Consider the following 21,334-nt stretch of genomic DNA (forward strand, 5'->3'; position numbering starts at 1 on the left):
GAAGTAAACACAGAATATACATTTTCTATCACTTGATTTTTTATAATAAATCTCCACATATAAAATGAACCATGGTACTCACACATAGAGATCCATAGGGAATTCCTTCATCATATGTGTTACAATGAACTCCACCATCAGGTCTAAAAGGAGAAAGGAGAAAAATTATATCAATCACAATAAAATTTACTCCTTAGGGGAAAATATCTTCTCAAAATTGTGTGTCTTGTACTCACACTGAGTAACATCTCCTGCTAACATCTATCAATGTGAACTTAAATTATTTTCTATGCCACTTTTTAAACACCTCCTACTTAGAAATTAACAAGCAAAATGCTTCAGGCACTATTAAGTTTTAGTAAAATGGTTCACTCTCTTGTAAGTTAGCGAGATAAAGATTTTACTGTCCTATGTCTAGAAGGACCTGCCAATAAATTTAGAAGCAAGGGAGGGGCTAGAGAGATGGCTCCAAGAACTGACGACCCCAGTTCAATTACCAACACCCACATGGCAGCTCGCAACTGTCTCTAAGTCTAGTTACAGAAGATCTGCCAACCTCGTCCAGACATACATGAAGGCAAAGTACCAAGGTACATGAAACAAAAATAAAGAAATCATTTAAAAAAGAAAAAATATAGACACAAGGGAAATTTCATTGTTCGTATATCTCATACCACACATAAGACAAAATGCCTAAGGGAGACTCAGCTCTAAGGCTGTCAGTCTATCCCAGATCACTGTCATGCTGACTGGCACATACTGCCTGAAATGGGCTCTGGAGCTTTGGGTCAACAGAGGTTGATTATACACACAGTCTTAATTACAGTTTCTAAGATCAGACAGATTCAGGATCTGAGGTGGACTACCCAAGTGAAAAATGAGAACAAGAGCCTCTCTAACAGTCAGGCAGTGACACACTCATGCAAGGCAGAGGCAGGTGGAGCTCTAAGAATTTGAGGACAACCAGGTCTACTGGGCAAGTTCCAGGACAGCCAAAGCTACAGAGACCCTGTCTCGAAAAAAGAAAAAAAAAAAAAAAAGTGCTACTAAGTCCTCTGAGGAAAAAACAGATTTCTGGACAAAGAGAATGACACAAGACCCTACCTACCAGCTCTGTCAGCCCCATCTCAACTTACTCAAGGGAAGTTTTCCATGTTTGAATCTCAAATGTAAACTTCTGACACACCAGTACAGACCATGAAAGGGAAGTAAGAACTTGAAATCTTGGTAACAAGCAAGACATATTCATTTTTGTCCTAGGGAAGTTGGTTTTTGTTTGGTTGTTTGTTTGGTTGTTTGATTGGTTGTTTGGTTGTTTGGTTGTTTGGTTGGTTGGTTGGTTGGTTGGTTAGTTGGTTGACTGGTTGGTTGGTTGGTTGGTTTGTGAGCAACAGCACCCTTTACCGAGCACTCTAGTCACTGGGGTGATTTGCAGAACACAACAAGAAACAAAGCTTCTTCTGTAACAATGCTGACGAAAAAGCACAGCAAACAAAATCTTCATCGTGAAGCTCACCAAAGCTTCACAAACACGCCATTCTGACTGTGCTCACTCACCCAGGACTGCACACACCAGGGGACGGCAGGGAAGATTCTTGTCAGCAGCCTTCTTCCTGTGTCTCATAGGCTTTCAAAACACATACGAAGAAGAGAGAGAGAATTAGCACACACTTGAACTGGAATCCAATGGCTTATCATGTTTCTCACGCAAATAAAAGCTCTACTAAAGAGATCTGCTCGAAGGCATCCACCTCGTCTTTCTCTTTCTGGGAAGGAGGGGCAGGAGGGTGCAAGCAGGGCAGGCACAGGGAAGTGCTTCTGAGTTATCAATGAAGGTGTATGACAAAACCACAATTTACAGCAAGTCCCAAAGGGCAAATGTTGTTACTTTCATTTATCTATGCTGTGCACGTGTCATTGTTAACAACAAAATAGGTGCACTGGTACTTTTCTATAATCATAAAAATAATTAAGAAAAAGAAGAGGAGGGGCTGGAGAGATGCTGCAGTTGGTAAAAGTGAGCACAAGTTCAGCCCCCAGAAGCCATAGAAAGCCATTCATATGTAATCCCAATGCTGAGTTGGAAGAGTTGGGCAGAGTCCTAGGATTCTATGGCCAGCTCCAGACCAATCACAGACCCTGTCTCAAAAAGAAGTGTACAGTGTGTTCATAACCACATCTAAAGCTATCTTCTGACTACCATATGCACCTGCTTGGACACATAAAAGAGGACAGGGCCTGGGAAGATGGCTCATCAATTAAAAGCACTGGCTGCTCCTCCAGAGGACCTGGGTTTAATTACAAGCACCCACATGATGGCTCACAACTGTCTATAACTCCATTTCCTAGAGATCTGATATGCTTTTTCTGGCTCCCTCGGGCACCAGGCACTTAAGTGGTACAGAGACATACGTGTAGGCAAAACTCTCATACACATAAGATAAAAAAAAAAGATTTAAAAATTAAAAAATTAATAAAAAGAGGAGGAAGGGGTGGTGGCACCTATACAGTCAGCAACTATAGCATCTGGGGAGAGGGAAGCTAAGTTTCCAGTCTCAGCCATGTTGTAAAACTGTTTAACACACACTAGCCTGATCTTCATCTTCCATATTTCATTTTCTATACTGTCGACCTCTCAGGTGAATAAATAAGCAGACCACGGTCTTGTATAATAAAAACTAAACTATATAGCTGGACATAATGGTGGTGGACACCTGTACTTCTAGCATGAAGAAGCTGGAAGCAAGAGACTCAGGAGTTCAAGGCCAGCTTTGACTACATGGATGAAGCCTGAGTAGGCTACAGAGAACTCAGTGTCTAGAGGGGACAGGGCTTAAACTGATGGCTCAGCAGTTTAAGGTACTTACTACCAAGCCTGACAACCTAAATTCAAGTTCTGGGACCCATGTGATAGAGGGAGAGGACTAAGGTCACTCCTGCAGGCTGTCCTCTGACCTCCGTGCTCACACTGTACCACAGTCACATGAGGCCTTTTTGAAATCTGTGTTCTTCGACTGTCTAGTATTACTATAATCACTATATGGTTGTAAATCTTTCTATTCTCAGGTGAGCAAGGAAACAGCTTGATGATGAACAAAAATACCCTAAAGGGCAGTCTGAGCTGTTGAAAAGCAGTCATGCCTGAGCCCTTTAGACACAATTATCCAGCTACATTTGTTCTTAAAGAATCATCCCAACTCATCCAACACACAAAAAATTTGTCTATTAAAAACAAGAAGTAAGGGCTGGAGAGATTGCTCAGTGGTTAAGAGAACTGGCTCTTCTTCCTGAGGTCCTGAGTTCAATTCCCAGCAACCACATGGTGGCTCACAACCATCTATAATAAGATCTGATGCCCTTTTCTGGTGTGTCTGAAGATAGCTGCTGTGTACTCATATACATAAAATAAATAAATATATCTTTAAAAAAAAACAAGAAGTAAATATAAAATCACACCTACCATTCTATGTAAGTTTACTCGAAAATTCATGTTGTCATCATGTAAAAATGCATTGGCATACTGATCCTAATAAAAATAGAAAAGGCAAGATGTGATAACTGCATTTAAGAAACTCAATTGGACATGGTGGCACATGCCCACTTGTCAGAATTTGGGAGATAGAGACAGGATGATCGGGAATTTGAAGTCATACTAAACTATACAGCCAATTTAATCCTAATGTGGGCTATATGAGACTCTGAGGAAAGCCAGAAATACAATAAAAAAAAAAAAAAAAAAAAAAACAGAAAGACCAAGAAAGACAGGATGAAAGGGGCTGGTGAGATGCTCTCTTAGTGGGTAGACACTTGCCACCACGTTTTATGAACAAATTGAGTTTGATCCTGCAACCACATCACTGCAATCCAAAAGTGTCCTCTGACCTCCACATGCAAGCCAAGACAAAGAAGTACACATGCATGCATTCATACACACAAACATACACATAAATAAATAAATAAATAAAATTTAAAAGACAAGAAGAAAGATGGGATGAAGGTGGGGAGGGAGGAGCAAAGGAAGATAGGAAAATTGAGTAAGGGTAGGTTTTGGTTTTTTGGTTTGGTTTTTTTGAGACAGGGTTTCACTGTATAGCCCTGGCTGTCCTAGAACTCACTGCATAGACCAGGCTGGCCTCAAATTCACAGGGATCCACCAACCTCTGCCTCCTGAGTGCTAGGATTAAGGTGTCCAGCATCACCCAGCTAAAAGGTAGGAATAAGCTGAAAGGAAGGCAGGTAAGCAAGCATACATGAACGCATACATTTGTAATAATGCATCCTACAAATCCTTCCTCCCTCCTTCCACAAACCCTAAAACAAGGTCTCCAGATTAGGCTGGCCTCCAACTCCCTATGAAGCTAAGAACAGCTTTGAACTTCTGACCCTCCTGCCTTCACCTCCACCTCTGGGTGCTGGGAGCATAGGCACCCCAGTTCATGCCGAGGTGGAGATCGAACCAAGTGCTTGCCCAACTGAAATATAACCTCAGTCCAAATCCATGGACCTTCATGAACTGCTTTCAGGTCAGTGGGAGAGCTAAAGCAATCAATCCAGAGCCTTTCTCTCAACCCCTTGCCTCCGCCATGAAACTGAGGATAGTATGCCTTTAACTGGTTGAAGATATCTGAGAAAATTAAATACAATAAAGAGTAAAAGCCAGGGATTTGAGACAAATGCTGAGAGAAATCTGCTTTCCTATTCTCTCTTCCTTTCCATCTGCCCAAGGAGTCAGCTGTGTTTGTGACAGCTTGGAGGCTCTCATAGGGGCAAGACAATGCATGTGCAAGAGCCACAGGAGGCTTTGGAATAAGGCAGGCCTGTGCTCTGCTGGGAGTGAGCTCTGCACAACAGGAAACAACTGCTATACTGGCAGCACAGAAGCAGGCAAGACCCCATCTCTCTCTGGCTTTTAAAGACTGATGGGAAAGCCAAACTCTTCCCACAGTGGATTGGAACTATGCACCCTTGGCCCTTTCCCAGCGCCGTCCTGCGATCTGACATGCCTACAGACTCCAATGACTAGGAACTATTACAATTTGTGAAAACAACTCCTTTAAAGATTTTCTTTGATTTTTGAAAAAGCAATTATACAGGCCCACTGTTACTAAGCAGCTCTTCCAGATCTGGCCTCCCCCAGCCTTGTGAAAAGAGCTCATCTTCCCATGGAGAATACAAAAGGGAGCCTCATGAGAGACCACTACACCCTGTGGGTTACCGTTACTATTGTCTTAAAAAAACAAAGACAAAGACAGTGAATTCTGAAAGCAGAGGCTGAAGCTATAAATTTAGCTCTAATGTAGCTCAAGTTCCATCATGCTTGAGTCTAGTTAGTCCAGCCTTCTCACAGGGAAGCAGCAGCTTCCATAGTTAATCTTCACGGACAATCTGAGTAGTTTTCAAATCACTGCTAAGACATCCTCCACGTATACCTATGAGGGTATATTCTAAGAAGTTAAACTAAGAAATTAAAGACCCATCCTAAATGTGTCTGGAACTACGCTATGGGCTAAGGACTCAAAATGAAGAAAAAGAGAAAAGGGAGAAAGCCTAAATGTAGCCGGACTTTGGCTACTTTGTGGGTTCTTTTTTCTTCCACCCTTCAACCCCCTAACACTAGACAAGAGAGAAGAAAAGATAGAGGGGAAAGGGGGCATCATTATTCTTAGACTTCCTGACTAGGGGTGTCCATAGGGCAAATTTGGTCTTCAAAGTCAGGATATCTAATTTCTTCTTGTTTCTTCTTTGCAAACAACTACTTAACAAACCACAACCAACAGCAATCTACCACCAACCAAAAACCCACTTGCCTCATGGGGCCCTAGCATTTATATACCCTCTGAAGAGTCCCCAGAATTCAAACATCACACGCTTGCAGAAACTATCTGCAGCTGTCAATATCATGCCCCTAGTGCACGAGGCAAATCATAGTCAGCTGCTGTGGACAATCTGAAGCAGCCTCATGTCTCACACCTGAAATTAAAATAAAAACATATCTTTATAATATTTGTGTTTTTAAAGAAACCAAAATTCTCAGTACATCTAATTGATAAACATCATAGTTCATCTCTTTCTGCTTCCTGACTACAGATACACTGTGAGAAAGATGCCTCAGCCTGCCGCAGTGATGCCCCACTGCCATGTCTTCCCCTCTGTAACAGGCCATGTAACCTCAAACTGAGTAAAAGAAATCCTCTTTGAAGTCCCTTTTTTAAAAATTACACTATTATATGTGTGAATGTGTATACATGCACCATAAGCATACATGTGGAGGTCACAGAACAGCTTGCAAGAGCCAGTCAGTTCTCTCCTTCCATCATGTGGATCCCAGGAGCAAACTCATGTCATCAGACTTGAAGCAAGTGCCTTTACCAGGGGAACCATGGCTCCCACATGTAAACTGCTACCTATTTGGAATCTGGTTACAGAAACATAACTCATCCACACCTCTTCCTCCTTCAGGTCTTACTTACCACCAAAATACAACCACTCTCCTTTTTCTCTTCTACTCCTCGATCCCCACAATACCTTAGCTCTTTTTTAATTCACTAAATTAAATTAAATTAAATTGTGGCTTGCCACAAACTCACTAGTATAGCAAGGAAAGCCTTGAAATTCTAATCTTTCTGCCCTCCACCTCCAGAGTGCTGAGACTATAGGCCTATAACATGCCCAGCTTTTTAGATGGTACTGGGAATCAAAGCCAGGGCTTCATGAATGACCAAAGCTACATTTCCAGCACCTTGAGGTTCACTGCTAACCCATCTAATGAATGCTGAGTCTATAGAGTGTGCCAGGTAAGGAGAGCAGAGTGGTGCTGAAGGCAAACAAAGGCCCTGTTACCTAAGCTCACATTCTGGAGGAAGAAGATGGGCAACACAAAAAAATGTTCAAGTCATGAAACAGAAGTAGGTGGACAACACAAAAAAACGTTCAAGTCATGAAACAGAAGTAGGTGGACAGAAAAGAGCTCTCTGGAAGACATCAACTCACACCCAAGACTCACAGTAAGACCTACCTCTGCAATACAGGTGAGGATAATCAGACAGAGCTTGCCACTATGAAGCCTGTGTTCATCTGTAAAGAAAAAAAAAAAACAAAAAAAAACTCTTCTTTGTACATAATCCATACCAAGAGAGAACAGAGGCACACACACATCATAAAAAGGAGCAGCTGTAGTTCTCATTCCACAAGCCATGAGGAAAGGGCTGGCCAGATAGTTCACTCAAAGAAGTGCTACCTTTATGTAAACACCTACAACACACACTTGTACTCCAGCTCTGTGAAGGCAGAACAGGATTCCTCATGATCACTAGCTAGCCAGCCTTACCTACTTGGTGAGCTCTAAGCTGGTAAGAAACCTGTCTTCAAAAAAAGGTGGATGGGCCGGGCGGTGGTGGCACACGCCTTTAATCCCAGCACTTGGGAGGCAGAGGCAGGCGGATTTCTGAGTTCGAGGCCAGCCTGGTCTACAGAGTGAGTTCCAGGACAGCCAGGGCTACACAGAGAAACCCTGTCTCGAAAAACCAAAAAAAAAAAAAAAAAAAAAAAAAGGTGGATGGTGCCTGAGGAATCACACACACACACACACACACACACACTCACGCACAGGCATGTACCTTTCTACAGTTAAAACACATATACACATGTGAATCAAAACCAAGATGGTACTGAAGTCTTGCTTCTCTGCTAGGCAAAGGAATTCCCACAGATGTCTTTAATCCTGGTAGCTTGTAAACTACCTGCCTAGGATGGACCCTTATGCCCACTCCTATGATCATGCCCTGCCTCTTCTTCCAGGGCTGGGGGTGACCCCAGAGCGTTATGTGTGGTAAGCAAGAGCTCCATGACTGAACTGAGCCCCCCAACCATATTAAAGATCAAGCAGATATCTCTCTTTAAGGTAACAACACTAAAGACACAAATGCCAAGGATTTTTAAAAGGCAGAATAAAAACATAAAATTCCAGAGAATGAATAGAAAGAAATGACTGAGGAGATGGTTTCAACAATATAATAAAATCTGTTTTTAAAAACTGAGTAGGTAGCACAGGGCTGGAGAATGGTGAAGAGCACTGGATGCTCTCAAGACCTGCTGTACCATGCCCTGGCTACAGGGTCTCACTATGTACCATGCCCTGACTACAGGGTCTCACTATGTACCATGCCCTGGCTACAGGGTCTCACTATGTACCATGCCCTGACTACAGGGTCTCACTATGTACCATGCCCTGGCTACAGGGTCTCACTATGTACCATGCCCTGGCTACAGGGTCTCACTATGTACCATGCCCTGACTACAGGGTCTCACTATGTACCATGCCCTGGCTACAGGGTCTCACTATGTACCATGCCCTGGCTACAGGGTCTCACTATGTACCATGCCCTGGCTACAGGGTCTCACTATGTACCATGCCCTGGCTACAGGGTCTCATTAACTTTGTTACTATTATTATAATAACTCTTATACTTTTTTTTCTGTGCTTCTGGGGATGAAATGTATGGCCTTACCCATGAAACCAAATGCCCTACTACTAAACCACACCCTGTCTCACACCTTGATCTCAGGAGAGTAGAACTAACAGTTCCTTTGTCCTAAAAAGACATCTTTTTTTTTTTTATTGTTTTTGAAAGATTGGCAAAAAAGCCACAAAACAGCCATTTTTGAAATCAAGTATTCATCATACCTAACCTTGTCCTTGGCCATATTTAAACTGCTTGTTGGCAAAACTGCATTCTACAGATCCTGTGACTACCCATACCGATATTAATTAGTCTTTAATCTGGGCTTGTATTTATGAACATGAAGTGACCACAACAGAGGCTTACAAAACTGTTAAGAGCTAAAAATACATTCTAAGAGCCTCCAATTCAGTGTGTTATGTCAAGCAAAGTAAAAGTTCATTTTTCTGGGTCATATCCAAGCAATTTCTTTTTTCTGTGGTTGCTGCAGTATTTGCAGAGAAAGGAAGAAGCTAGCCATTTCCATAAAGAAGCAATAGCCTCAGGAAACTCAGATACACAGGAGTCTTGTTATCCTTGATTGCCAGATCTCACTTGGCCAAGTCTCAAAGAGCCAACCACTTCAGCAACTCCCAGTGACTGTTATGTTAGGCGTTGGTGACATGGAGTATCTGCATGTAGTTAACCCCTGTGTGTAGCTCTTATTCTTGAAAGAACATCATGAAATACAAGAGTAAAAAGTCCATTTTCAAGGCAGAAATCTCCAATAGCAAATGCAATGTGTGAACACACCATAGCTTAGCCCCACCCCGTCCCCAGGCTCCTTTAACTCTGGTCGATCTCCATTTCCCATGCTGACCTTTCACCTTCCTAATCTCTGTCTACCAGTTTTTTCTTCTCTTTCCAGAGTCCCTGAACCCGCTCTTTTCTTCATTTCCAGAACTCTTGAAATCCCTCATAATAGAAACCTGCTCACTTGGCAAACAAAACCCTTCTAAAATACAACCCATGCCGAAGGGAGCTTCAGACAACCTCAGAGGCAATGTATAGTCTTTTCACAAAAAGTAAGGCAGCAAAATAATCAATTTTAATAATTTTGGTTCTATAATAAAGTTGGCTCTTATATCTATGAATATGAAGTTACCTATGAACTGTAAGTTAGTAACACAGGTGGACATGGTAGTGCACATACACAATTCTAGCACGTGTAAACAGACAGGAGGGTCAAGAGGTCAAGGCTGGCCTCTACAACAGAACAAGTCTGAGGCAGCCTGGAATACTTGAGACCCAGAAAACAAAGAAAAAAGAAAAGAGAAAAGGATAGGGAGAGGGAGCAGGGAAGAGAGGGAGAGAGGGAAAGAAGAAGGAGAGGAGAAGAAAAGAAAGGAGAGGAGAGAAGAGAAGAGGGGAAAGGGGAAAAAAACACTCATGTTTATACCTACCCATCTAGCCTTTATCAGAGAAGCTTCTTATCGAAACAGCCCATGGTATGGTGGACAGAATGAAAATGGGCCCCACAGGCCCACAGGGAGTAGCACTAATAGGAGGTGTGGCCGTGTTGGAGGAAGTGTGTCACTAGGAGTGGACTTTGAGGTTTCAGATGGTCAAGCCAGACCCATTATCTCTCTCTCTCCCTGCAGATCCAGATTAGAAGTCCTTTTCCAGCACTGTCTGCCTACATGTTACCAAGATTCCTGCCACAAGGATATAAGGACTAAATCTCTGAACGGTAAGCCAGCCCCAATTAAATGTTGTTCTTTTGTAAGAGTTGCCATTGTCACACTGTCTCTTTACAGCAATAGAAACCCCAATGAAGATACCATGGTTAATTCAGAAACCCATAACTGACAAAGCATCAAAAATAAGTAATGCTAGAGTACTCTAAACAGTACAACTATATCGCCCACTCCAAGGGTCAGGAAATATCAGAAGAAGGAACAGAAAAAAAGGTCAGAGCCAGAAGATAAGGAGACATGCAGCAAAAGGGTATCTTCTAGATATGACACAGAATTACATTCATGAACTGACTATAGTTGTGGTTATAGCACCACAAGACCTACACAAGATTGGCTTAAACATTTCATCATGGATATGGAAGGCCCCATAAGGCCCCATCCTTCCCTCTGGAACTACTTACAATTAACAGTTGTTGGGATTGCTCCTGGTCTAGAAAATAACCTGCCATGCACACTTGAGAAAGAAATTTGATATTAAACCGGAGGGGTGGGGGTGTTACAGATCACCTGGGTTCTATTTCCAGCACCTACCAGACAGCTCACAACTGTCTGCAACCCCAATTCTAGGAGTTCCAACACCCTCTACTGACCTCCACAGGCTCCTGCACAACAGTACAACATGTGGTGCACAAACATGATCTAAGGCACACACACATGATCTAAGGCACACACACATGATCTAAGGCACACACACACACACAACACACACAAAGATGAAATCAAACAAAAAAATTCAACATAAAATCAAATACACATAAGGAAGTACATGGGGATGGGGTGCATGGAGTTGTACAGAGACAACTCAGCAACTGAAAGCATTGGCTACTCTTCCAAAGGGCCTGAATTGAATTTCTAACACTCTAACGGTGGCTTATAACCTTCTATAACTGTAGTCCCATGGAATCTGGTGCCCTCTTCTGGTTTGCACACATGGAGACAAAACACTCCTATCCATAAATAAACAAATCTTTAAAAGAAGAAAGCAATATGGGGACTTGTTGGGAAGAGGCCTTCAGTGGGAGGAGAAAGATCAAAGGTCAGGACCAGACGTGCTTCTGCATGCTTTAATCTCACGACAATGGAGGCAGAAGCAGGTAGATTTTTATGAGTTCAAGGCCAGACCTGTCTACATAATGAGTGCCAGGTCACACAGGGCTATATAGTGAGTTCCTAACTCAAACAAAGAAAGTTTAAATCTAACCAGAAAAGTACTCAAATTCATTATATACATATAAAAAACTGTCAATTTTGTAAAAAGAAAAAGACTTGAGAAATAACTGAAGAATGGACTGAATTTTATATGTTATTAGAGAGCCATTGTTGATTCTTTTTAGATATAATGATGAAAAATTTTAGCTATCTAGAAAAATATTTTCAATTTTTAAAGATGCATGCCAAAGTACTTAAATGTGAAGCAGAGTGTAGTTTGTGATTTTCTTTAAAGGAATACAGCCAAAACAATAGTAAAAATACAAAAAGGAATTTAAAGGCAAACCAAATACAGCAAAATGTCAGTGGATGCAGGTGAGGCTTTCAGAGTTTGGCTCAGAAGTAAATTCCCCACGCCTGTTATCCCACCCACCCAACTTCTCACACAGAAGAGCCTGCATCCACTTACCACGACTTGCTAAGAAGACTTAGTAATTTTTGTGGGAATCAACTTTTTTCCTTTTCTATTTTTAAGCACTCTCCTCCAACTTCAGGTTTTCCCAACACCACCTAGTTATCACCCAGAAGTGAGAAATCACTATTTTCCAGAAACCAGGTCTATCACCTGCACAGGGGGTCCCAAAGATTCATCTGTCAAAGCCCCAAATATGACCACTGCTCTCTGATGTGAGCCACCTGCCACACCTCCCAAGGCATGTCTTACCTTTTGTGTCCTGCATGACAATTGAGCTATACTTTAAGAAGGTTATCAGTAGATTACTGGTCTGTACATCTGCATCCAGTGAGAGTTCCACAGAACTTATAACTGGAATAGAACAAATGAAACACTTAGCCCAGAACATATTCCACCTAACACTTCTACCCACATAGCCAATTTGCCAACAGGCAAGAAAATGACTAAATAAGCTTCTCCCACAACAGAAGGAGGCCCAGTACTTTCCATAAACCTTTTTGCTACTCCTATTAGGCCTCTAGAGCCCCTCTACCCCACACTCCCCCAAAGCCTGTCAATTTTCTTTCTCAACTAGTTCAGGAAGTTGTTCTCCTAAGCATCCTAGAAAAGAATGTTGATCCCAGTCTGACCCCCAAGTAATCAACAGTTCAAAGTCCTCTGAGAGAGCCTGCCATTTCTAACTAGAGGAGAAGGGTATACTGAACACAAATGAGCTTTACTTTGATGAGTCTCTTATTTAAAATAAAGAGTTCTTCCAAATAAAGAGAAATTTTGCTCAATCTTGAGAACAAGTCTGAAATACCCAAGATGAAAGGAGCACGGGCTGAGGAAGAGTGGGTTCAAACTCTGCCCTTTAGAACGAGTCCCCTAGGAAGGGAACCTAAAACACTTATCAGACAGAGAACAGGTGAGCCCCACTGACTAGCACCTGGAATTGGAATTCACATGCCCAACCTCTGCTTGCAAGAGAAGATCCTTTTGCTTACTCAATCCCACCCTCTCTGAGTCACAGCCCCAGAAAACAATGGGAAATCAGAGCAGAACTGACCCATCCACAACAGCTTTAACTTAGAGCTCCCAAGATTCAAAGACTTTACACTAGAATTAGTCAGCTTGCGAAGTGTTTGAAATGTCTAAAACAGAATACATATACAAAAAGAGCCTCAGATGGCACAGGGATGTTTGAAAATCTAGAGCTTTCTGTTATGTTTTAAACTATAAACACACTGCTAGGTTTGGGGTATTAGTCATAATATGTATTCATAACCATCATGGGTCCTGCTGGAGTTATTACAATGTGTGCAGAGAACATTTATTAACATGGGGAAACACTGTGCATTATGGTTCCACAATACACAGCAAAAACAAACTTAGGAAAAGAAATGTCCAGCCCTTGTCTCTTTTCCCATAATTTGGCTGCAAAGAACAAATACAAGATAAATTTATTTTTGTATTGAAATATTAAAATATTTCCTAACCAGACTGAGCTACAGAGTGAGACCCTGTCTCAAAAACAAACAAACAAACAAACCTAAAAGGTTTTAATTCATGTTAGGTTTACTAGCACAAGCTATCATCACAAACCAGCCATTTTGAACTCAGAACCCATAATCATTCCTTTGTTATCTAACTAGTAAGTGGAAGTTTTACCCTATTCACACCCAGTGACAACTAGAAAACTCTCTTACATAATATAGTAGAAATATAGAGCTATATGTATTTTTAGTTTACCAGAAAGTCCTCTCATGCCAAGGCGGAGTTGTCAAATGTCAAGTCTGAGCTGCGAACAAATGTTACAGCTAACTGCTGGCTTTTAAAAATAATAGTGCCAGTGACATACCTTTAAATATAACTGGGCTACAGAGCAGCACTATAATTAAAGATCGAAAATTAAAAATAAGGCTATAACTTAGGACCCTACAGAAAGTAAGTGAGGGGAGAATAAAAAAAGGACAAATAAAAAGACAGAATCAAAGCCCTCAGAAATTAAAATCTTCTTAAGCAAGTTTCATTGCTCAATCGTTAGCTTTATAATTCTTCCCAGTAGCTTTTGTCAAGAGAGACAGTCATCTGAAAGTGGGTTGATCTTCCCACTAGAACACTAAAGGCTCAGTGGTTGTAGGTAAGCACAAATCCTGCCATTGCATAATCAAGTGTGTGGGTGAAGAATTCACAACCAACAGTTTGAAAGGCAGTGCTCTGAAGCATCCAACCCCAACATCACATGGAACTGAGATATATATACACTCACACTCACAATCACACATATATGGCTTTGGATATCCATGGTAACTAGGCAAACTTCATCCTTAAAGAAGAAGTACAGTGTTTCCATCGGCTTATCCAGTGACCTGAATAAACAGACAGGCAGGCAATCCTCACTACACTTCTTCTCATTAAGATATTTTGGAATTTGGCTTTCAATTCTAAACAGATCCAATTTGCTGTCATAGATCTGGATATCAATGACACCTCCGTGCGGTACTTACTTCTCTGCTGCCTATACTGCCTTAAAATGCAAATGTACAAGGACCGTATAAAATGTAGGGGCTGAGCTGAGCAGTGGTGGTGCTCGCCTTTAATCCCAGCACTCTGGAGACAGAGGCTGGTGGATCTGTGAGTTCCAGGCCAGCCTGGTCTACAGAACAAGTTTCAAGCCAGCAAGGGCTACACAGAGAAACCCTGTCTTGGGGTGTAGGGGGAGCTGGAATGGAAAAAAAAAAACCTTGATAATTATGTGCAAAGCACTGGTTATGACTGGAAAAGAGCCGGGCAGTGGTGGCGCATGCCTTTAATCCCAGCACTTGGGAGGCAGAGGCAGGCAGATTTCGGAGTTCAAGGCCAGCCTGGTCTACAAAGTGAGTTCTAAGACAGCCAGGGCTACACAGAGAAACCCTGTCTCGAAAAACAAAAACAAACAAACAAACAAAAACAAACCAAACAAAACAAAAGACTGGAAAAGAACTTCAAAGAAACAAAGAGGGGCACATAAAGGATCAAAGCTGGATTTCTTAACATTGTCAAACCATTACGTGTCCTGCTGGTATTGAGGTCCTGTGTTAGGATGTGCATATGAAGTGAGGGGCCAGCTCTCTCTCCCTTTATGTCGACAGCTAGGGATCTAACGGGTTCTCAGGCTGGAGATCAAGCGCTTTTACTCACTGGACCATCTGGCCCATCCCAAAGTTGGCTATTTCTTATACTCATTACACAAACGAGTTCAACATTTGAAGAATAACACACCAAGTATTAATGTACATATATTTTTAATTGTTTCAGACAGGGTCTCATAAAGCCCAGGTTGGTCTCAAACTCACTAAATAGCTGTAGATGATCTTGAACTTCTGATCCTCCTGCCTCCACATCCACCATGTGGCACCATGCTGACTTTTATAAGGTGCTGGCAATCAAGCACTCTATCATTGGGCTACAGCCTCGGCCACATATTTATATAATAAAATAATGTATCTCCCCGAGCCTCTCTAGCAACCCAAGAGTCATTGCAGGACAGGCACTAGTCAGTGGTGCAGTCACTTTCAGTTCTAAGACCATCTGAGGAGGACAACCCAGGCTTATACTGTTTCTTGGGTTGTGTTTGATTGTTTGGGGTATTTTAAGACAAGAACTCTTTATGTACACCTGGCTGTCCTGGCCCTCACTATATAGACCAGGCTGGCCTCAAACTCGAGGATTTCTATCTGCCTCTGCCTCCCAGGAGTAAGAATTAAAGGTGTGCCACTACCACAACCCTGGCTAGTAATTTTTTGAGATGTTTCATGAAGCCACGGCCAGCCTTGAACTAACTCCTGCAGCTGGGATTATAGGTGTACACTACCACACATAGCTTTAAATAGTTCCTTTTACTTTTTAAAAAAAGACTTATTTAGTTCATTTATATAAGTACACCGTAGCTGTCTTCAGGAATGCCAGAACAGGGCATCACATCCCATACAGATGGTTGTGAGACACCACGTGGTTGTGGGGAATTCTACTCAGGACCTCTAGAAGAGCAGTCAGTGCTCTTACCCTCTGAGCCATCTCTCCAGCCCCCTTTAAGATTTATTTTTAGTCAGGTGGTGGTGGTAGTGCAGAACTACACAGAGAAAACTATCTCAAAAACAAACAAACAAACAAAAAGACAGAAAAACTTTTCTTTTATTCTTAGTATTTTTAAGTGTGTGGGTGCCCCCCACCCTACAGGGCTGAAGTGTTGCATCCTCTGGTAAGTTACAAACAGTTGAGAGCTGCCTGATATGGGAACTGAACTCAAGTCCTCTGTAACACAAGTGTGCTCTTAGCCACTGAGCCATCTTTGCCGCCCCACATGTTTCTTACACACAGAAGAAACACTCCATTCAACTATATTTCCAAAGTCTTCTCTGGGTCTTCAGAGTCTAAAATATATCATCACATATTTCTTTTCTTTTTTCTTTTTTTTTTTTTTTTTTTTTTTTTTTTTTTTTTTTTTTTTCGGGAGGTGCGTTAGTGACAAGTATTTATTTATTTATTTACTTATTTACTTACATCCCAAATGCTGCCCCATCTTCCCCTCAGAGCCCCTCACTCATCCCCATGCCTCTGAGAAGGTGGGGCCCCTCTGAGTATCCCCCAACCCTGGTGCATCAAGTCTCTGTAGGATTAGGCACATGCTCTCCCACTGAGGCAGTCAAGGCAGCCCTCTGCTACATATGGGGGTGGGGGGAGCTTGATCCAGCCCAGGTATGATGCTCTTTGGTTGGATACAGTCTTCAATGTCACCTTGGAGATTAAACCCAGGGCTCATGCATGATGGGCAAGCACGCTATCACTAAATTATACCCCCAGCCCTTTTTAAATTTTAAGTTGACCGGGTAAACCAAGTAGGCCTTGAACTTGTAATCCTTTTACTTCAGCCTCCAAGTAGCTGGGATTACAGATGTAACCAACACTAATTACCCACTTACAAACACTAAAAGAATAATTAAAAGAATTAATAACTATATTCTTTGCTCAACACAGCTGTGCTTAAGCCTGTAAGATCTAGAATCAGCTAGGCAGTGGTGACACACACCTTTAATCCCAGCACTCAGGAAGCAGAGGCAGGCGGATCTCTGATTTTGAAACCAATGTGGTCTATAGAATGAGTTCCAGGGCAGCCAGGGCTACACAGAGAAACCCTGTCTCAAAAAACCAATGTACTAAAAAGAGAAAAAAAAAGATCTAAAATCGTATTAATCAAGAACACAATAATAAAAGTGGTGGCCTCACCGTCAGAGGAGGGTGGTGTAGTCCCAAGTGGTGTGACTGGGGTTGTAGGAGTAGGGCTGACAGGGGTTGTCACCAACCCCATTTCTGGATGGCTCTGAAAGAGGACACAGTAGATGGGTAAGAAAACAGAATGTCTACTTCTCAGGAAGTCTCCTTTACTAAACATGGTTTTCCAGAATCAAAATGAGACTGGCAGCTCACTGTGGACCTGTATCTAGTACTCCTGAATACTTGGTTACTATCAGTGCCTGCTGAACTAACAAGAAGCACTGTGAGTTAATTTTCATTATGAAATTTGGGTTCCAGTACAAATTTTTCTGTTGAGCCATATAAGTTAAAAAAAAAAAAAAAACAAATTATTCAGAAGTATGAACTACTTTCATAACCACAGAATTGACAAATAGACATAAGTAAACCTCGGGAATGCCAGGAACCATAAAAAGTACTGTTCTGGTTGCAGCCTTGCTGCTCCACATAAAACAAACAAACAAAAACCCAAGAGCGTGTAAGCCAGCAAGATGGCTCCAAAAGAAAAGGTACTTCTTGCCAAGCTAATAACCTGAATTTGGTCCCCATGACCCATATGATAGAATAGAACCAACTCACGAAAGTCATCCTCTAACTTCTACATGCACCACACTTAACCCCCCAACACACACATAAACAAAATACATACATGTAAGGAAAAATCATGCAGGCGTGTATGAAGTGTCGAGGCAGAGGCAAAGAAAGACATCTGATGTGGACAACATAGATGGCCACTGTGTCCCTGGTCTTCCTGGCCACCTCAACTGAGAGCAAGAAGCTCAGAAATAGCCTTTCCCTTTTCCATAGCTTTGCCAGTCCCATGTCTTCTAAAGTCATTTATGGAATTTGATAAACAAACTTGGCAAGAATAGTAGATAAACTTTCTTACATTATCTTATAAAACTAGTAAGAGTCCAAAGCACACCCCAAAACAGTGTATTGTTTTCAAAACATAGCTTTATTTTTTGGTTAAAATTCTACTAGTAGATTACTTTAAAAGAAATACACACACCAGGCATGGTGGCATATGCTTTTAATCCCAGAGTTCAGGAGCAGAAACAGGTGGATCTCTGAGTTCAAGAACAGCCAGTCAGGCCTACCACATGAGATCCCATCTCACCCCCCACCCTCCCCCCCAAAAAAAGAAAAAAGGGTTGAGTAGGGTAGGGGAATCTTTAACTAACTTACATATTTTAAACAGTGTGCCATTAAAATAAAAAACATTTGTCTTTTAAGATAGCTTCCATGGGCTTCAGTCCTAGCTTGATTTAGTCCCTTCCTGGGCCAACTACTGAGGATACCCCTTAGGCATATGAGCAAGCCTCTTATGTCTTCTTAGTTTCAATATGTATACACTATTTTGTCTGTTAACAGCTAACACATTCTAGTTAGAAAGCTTTTGACTTTTGTTCTCTGGAAACTGGTAAGATAATGGCATAGGTGACCTGGCCTGTAGTATCCCCAGTTGTAATTCCATAAGACTTAGAAAAAACACAGACTAACAGAAAACTCCAAAAACTACATAGAGCAAATAATCCCAGCAGACCCTGAGAGGTAAAGTGTAGTAATGTCAACTCTTTCAAGGATAATAGAATCAGCAAATTAGTCCAGCACTAACTCTGCACGCACCAGCTGAACACACTCACTTGAGGACAGCACAAAGCATAGGCAATTGCTGCAACACTCTGCTACTACCACTGATTAACAAAAAGCTGAGTTTAGACAAACAAAGCCGGATGGGTTTTTTAATGGAATGAACCTGTGTGAAATTCAAGGGGAGGGCTGAGGATACAGCTCAGAGAAAGCTCAGAGAAAGCATTTGCCTAATGTGTACGAGGTCCTGGATTTGATCCCATAACATCACAAAAACTAAAGATAAATAAATAAAATAAAATTTGAAGGAGAAAGGGATGCGAGGGGAGGGGGTCTCACTTTGTAACCCTGGCTGTCCTGGAACTCAGAGATCCACCTGCCTCTCTCCCCAGTGCTAGTATTAAGGGTGCAGGCCACCACACCCAGCCAGGATTGGGGTTACCAACCTGAGCTAGAACTGTGATGAAGTTTCGATTTAAATGGACAGCTTCATAAAGTGCCAGAAGAATGGCCTCATTGGTTCTAAAGAAAAAGAGAACAAATCAGGTTTCTTGTTAAAGAGCAGATACCGTGGAACACATTATAACCGGCAAGAGCTCCTCGCTTGCCAAGCCCGCCTTTGGCCCTTTGGACTTATGCAAATGAACACAGGTTGAGAACCTGAAACCCTGGGACCAGTTCTTCCCATCACTACCCAACTAAACATGTAAGAGATGGATACCCAGCCCTCAGTCACTTCATTCCAGTGACTTAACACTCAGGAGGCAGAAGCAGGAGGATTGCTACAAGTTTGAGGCCAGGAAGATTTATACAGAGAGTTCCAGGGCAGCCAGGATTACACATAACCACATCATGTCTCAAAAACTTTTTTTAAGACAGGGTCTCAAGATGCCCAGACTGGCCTCAAGCTCACTACATAGCAGAGGGTGTTTGTGAACTTCTGCTCCTCCCACCTCCACTTCAGGAGTACTGAGATAACAGGCATATGCCCATCACATTCAGTTTATTTAATGTGGATGATCAAGCCAAGGGCTTCATGCACGCAAAGCAAGCATTCTACCAAACCTAGCCTCTAAAACAAAGATCTCTAAAAACCCATTGATGCTTAAAACTCAAGAAACACTTCACAAATCATAAAAAATTTTAATCCACAAAATGTTGACAAGAGGTTACATTTTCTGCTCTCATATTCAACAAGAGAGCCCACACTCAAGCCCAAGTACTTACTGTACTGAGATTTTCTCATGGGCATCTGCTATGAACATGCTGCCCACCTGTGGAAGAAACGAGGAATAGCAGGTTTTATACAGGAGGACCGGAAAAGCACTCAGTCCCTGAGAATTGAATCCATGAAAAAACAATGTTTCTAGCAGCACAGAACAAGGAACTCTGGACCATCAGTCATACTTTGAAAACTGTAAAAGACTTACAAGGAATAAGTGTAAAACTGAGATGCCAACTAAATCATCTAGCCTCTCAACGTGTAAGTTTGTAACTGTCAAGGTACCTGTCAACCTAAACATTCTAATCACTGTGTTTCCTAGAAGCTGTTTATTTGCAGTCAGAAACTAACTCAAAAAGAATTTCCAGCTTGTCCTGAAACCTACAACTATAATCCGAAACTCAGATGTTCACCAGCAGTCTCGGCTACATAGGGAGTGGGAGCCAACCTGGGCTACATAGGGAGTGGGAGCCAACCTGGGCTACAGTATCGAAACCTGTCTCAGATAGAAATAAAAGAAAATAATTACTTAAACTTCAGAGAAAGTAGGCTGATACCAACTATGAAAAACCATTTATCTTTCAGATCACAGAATTTTAACTTACACATGTCAGGGAAAGCAAATAAATAACTGACACAAGCTGCCTCTAATACACTTTCAGAAGTCAGATGTGGTGCACACCTGCAGGCTAAGCACTGGAGGGGAGGAAGTTCAAGGTCATCCTCAGCTATATAACAAGTTCAAGGCTAGTCTGGATTTCATGAGACTGGGCCTAAAAAATTGAAAATGTCTGAGAACAATATATCTAATTCATATAATCAAATATTAATATAAAATTCACACTTCTATAGCCTATGAGACCCTTCAGTGATTTATGTCTTACAGTTAAAGCATTTGTAAGATTCTTTTGAAATCAGGCTCTTAAGAAAAATGGTAAGGATGCATAGGCACCAGGAGAAAAACTGCCTAGGGGGAGGAACAGTTGCTTGGGCAATAAAGTCAAGAAACTCTAAGCTCTAGGGCACCTGTACACTATGACCCCCCTCAAAATGGGTTCCAAATTTGCACATACTTTAGGACCTGCTAGTTTTATTTATCTTCCTGACTTTTCTCTCCCTTTTTATATTTTCAATTTTTTTATCTTTTTTTAAGATTGATTTTATTGCCAGGTAATGGTGGCACACACCTTTAATTCCAGCACTAAAGAGACAGAGGCAGGCGGATCTCTGTGAACTCAAGGGCAGCCTGGTCTACAGAGTAAACTCCAGGACACCCAGGGATACAGAAATTTCAAAACCTTGTCACAAAGACTTTAAATATATTTGTTTTATTTTATGTATATGTATATTTTGCGGGTGTATATGTCTGTGTGCCACATGTGTGCAGTGCTCATTGAGGCCAAAAGATGACGTCAGAGCCCTGGAA

The 21,334-nt window shown here is 41.8% G+C and overlaps 1 protein-coding gene across 4 annotated transcripts in view; it reads right to left on the reverse strand.

Moving 5' to 3' along the window:
• Armh3 (armadillo like helical domain containing 3) overlaps nucleotides 1-21,334 on the reverse strand; it is a 167,842-nt gene that overhangs the window by 105,942 nt on the left and 40,566 nt on the right. For all 4 annotated transcript variants that reach the window (XM_034520481.2, XM_076922898.1, XM_076922908.1 and 1 more), the window contains 8 exons: nucleotides 19,914-19,960; nucleotides 19,133-19,208; nucleotides 17,067-17,160; nucleotides 12,069-12,170; nucleotides 7,016-7,074; nucleotides 3,461-3,526; nucleotides 1,558-1,627; nucleotides 83-143 (listed from right to left, as the gene is read on the reverse strand). In XM_034520481.2, coding sequence (XP_034376372.1) covers nucleotides 83-143; nucleotides 1,558-1,627; nucleotides 3,461-3,526; nucleotides 7,016-7,074; nucleotides 12,069-12,170; nucleotides 17,067-17,160; nucleotides 19,133-19,208; nucleotides 19,914-19,960 — 575 coding nt within the window. The remainder of the gene's footprint in view (nucleotides 1-82; nucleotides 144-1,557; nucleotides 1,628-3,460; nucleotides 3,527-7,015; nucleotides 7,075-12,068; nucleotides 12,171-17,066; nucleotides 17,161-19,132; nucleotides 19,209-19,913; nucleotides 19,961-21,334) is intronic.

The sequence above is a fragment of the Arvicanthis niloticus genome, chromosome 1 (genome assembly GCF_011762505.2).
Source record: "Arvicanthis niloticus isolate mArvNil1 chromosome 1, mArvNil1.pat.X, whole genome shotgun sequence".
Classification (NCBI taxonomy): Eukaryota; Metazoa; Chordata; class Mammalia; order Rodentia; family Muridae; genus Arvicanthis; species Arvicanthis niloticus.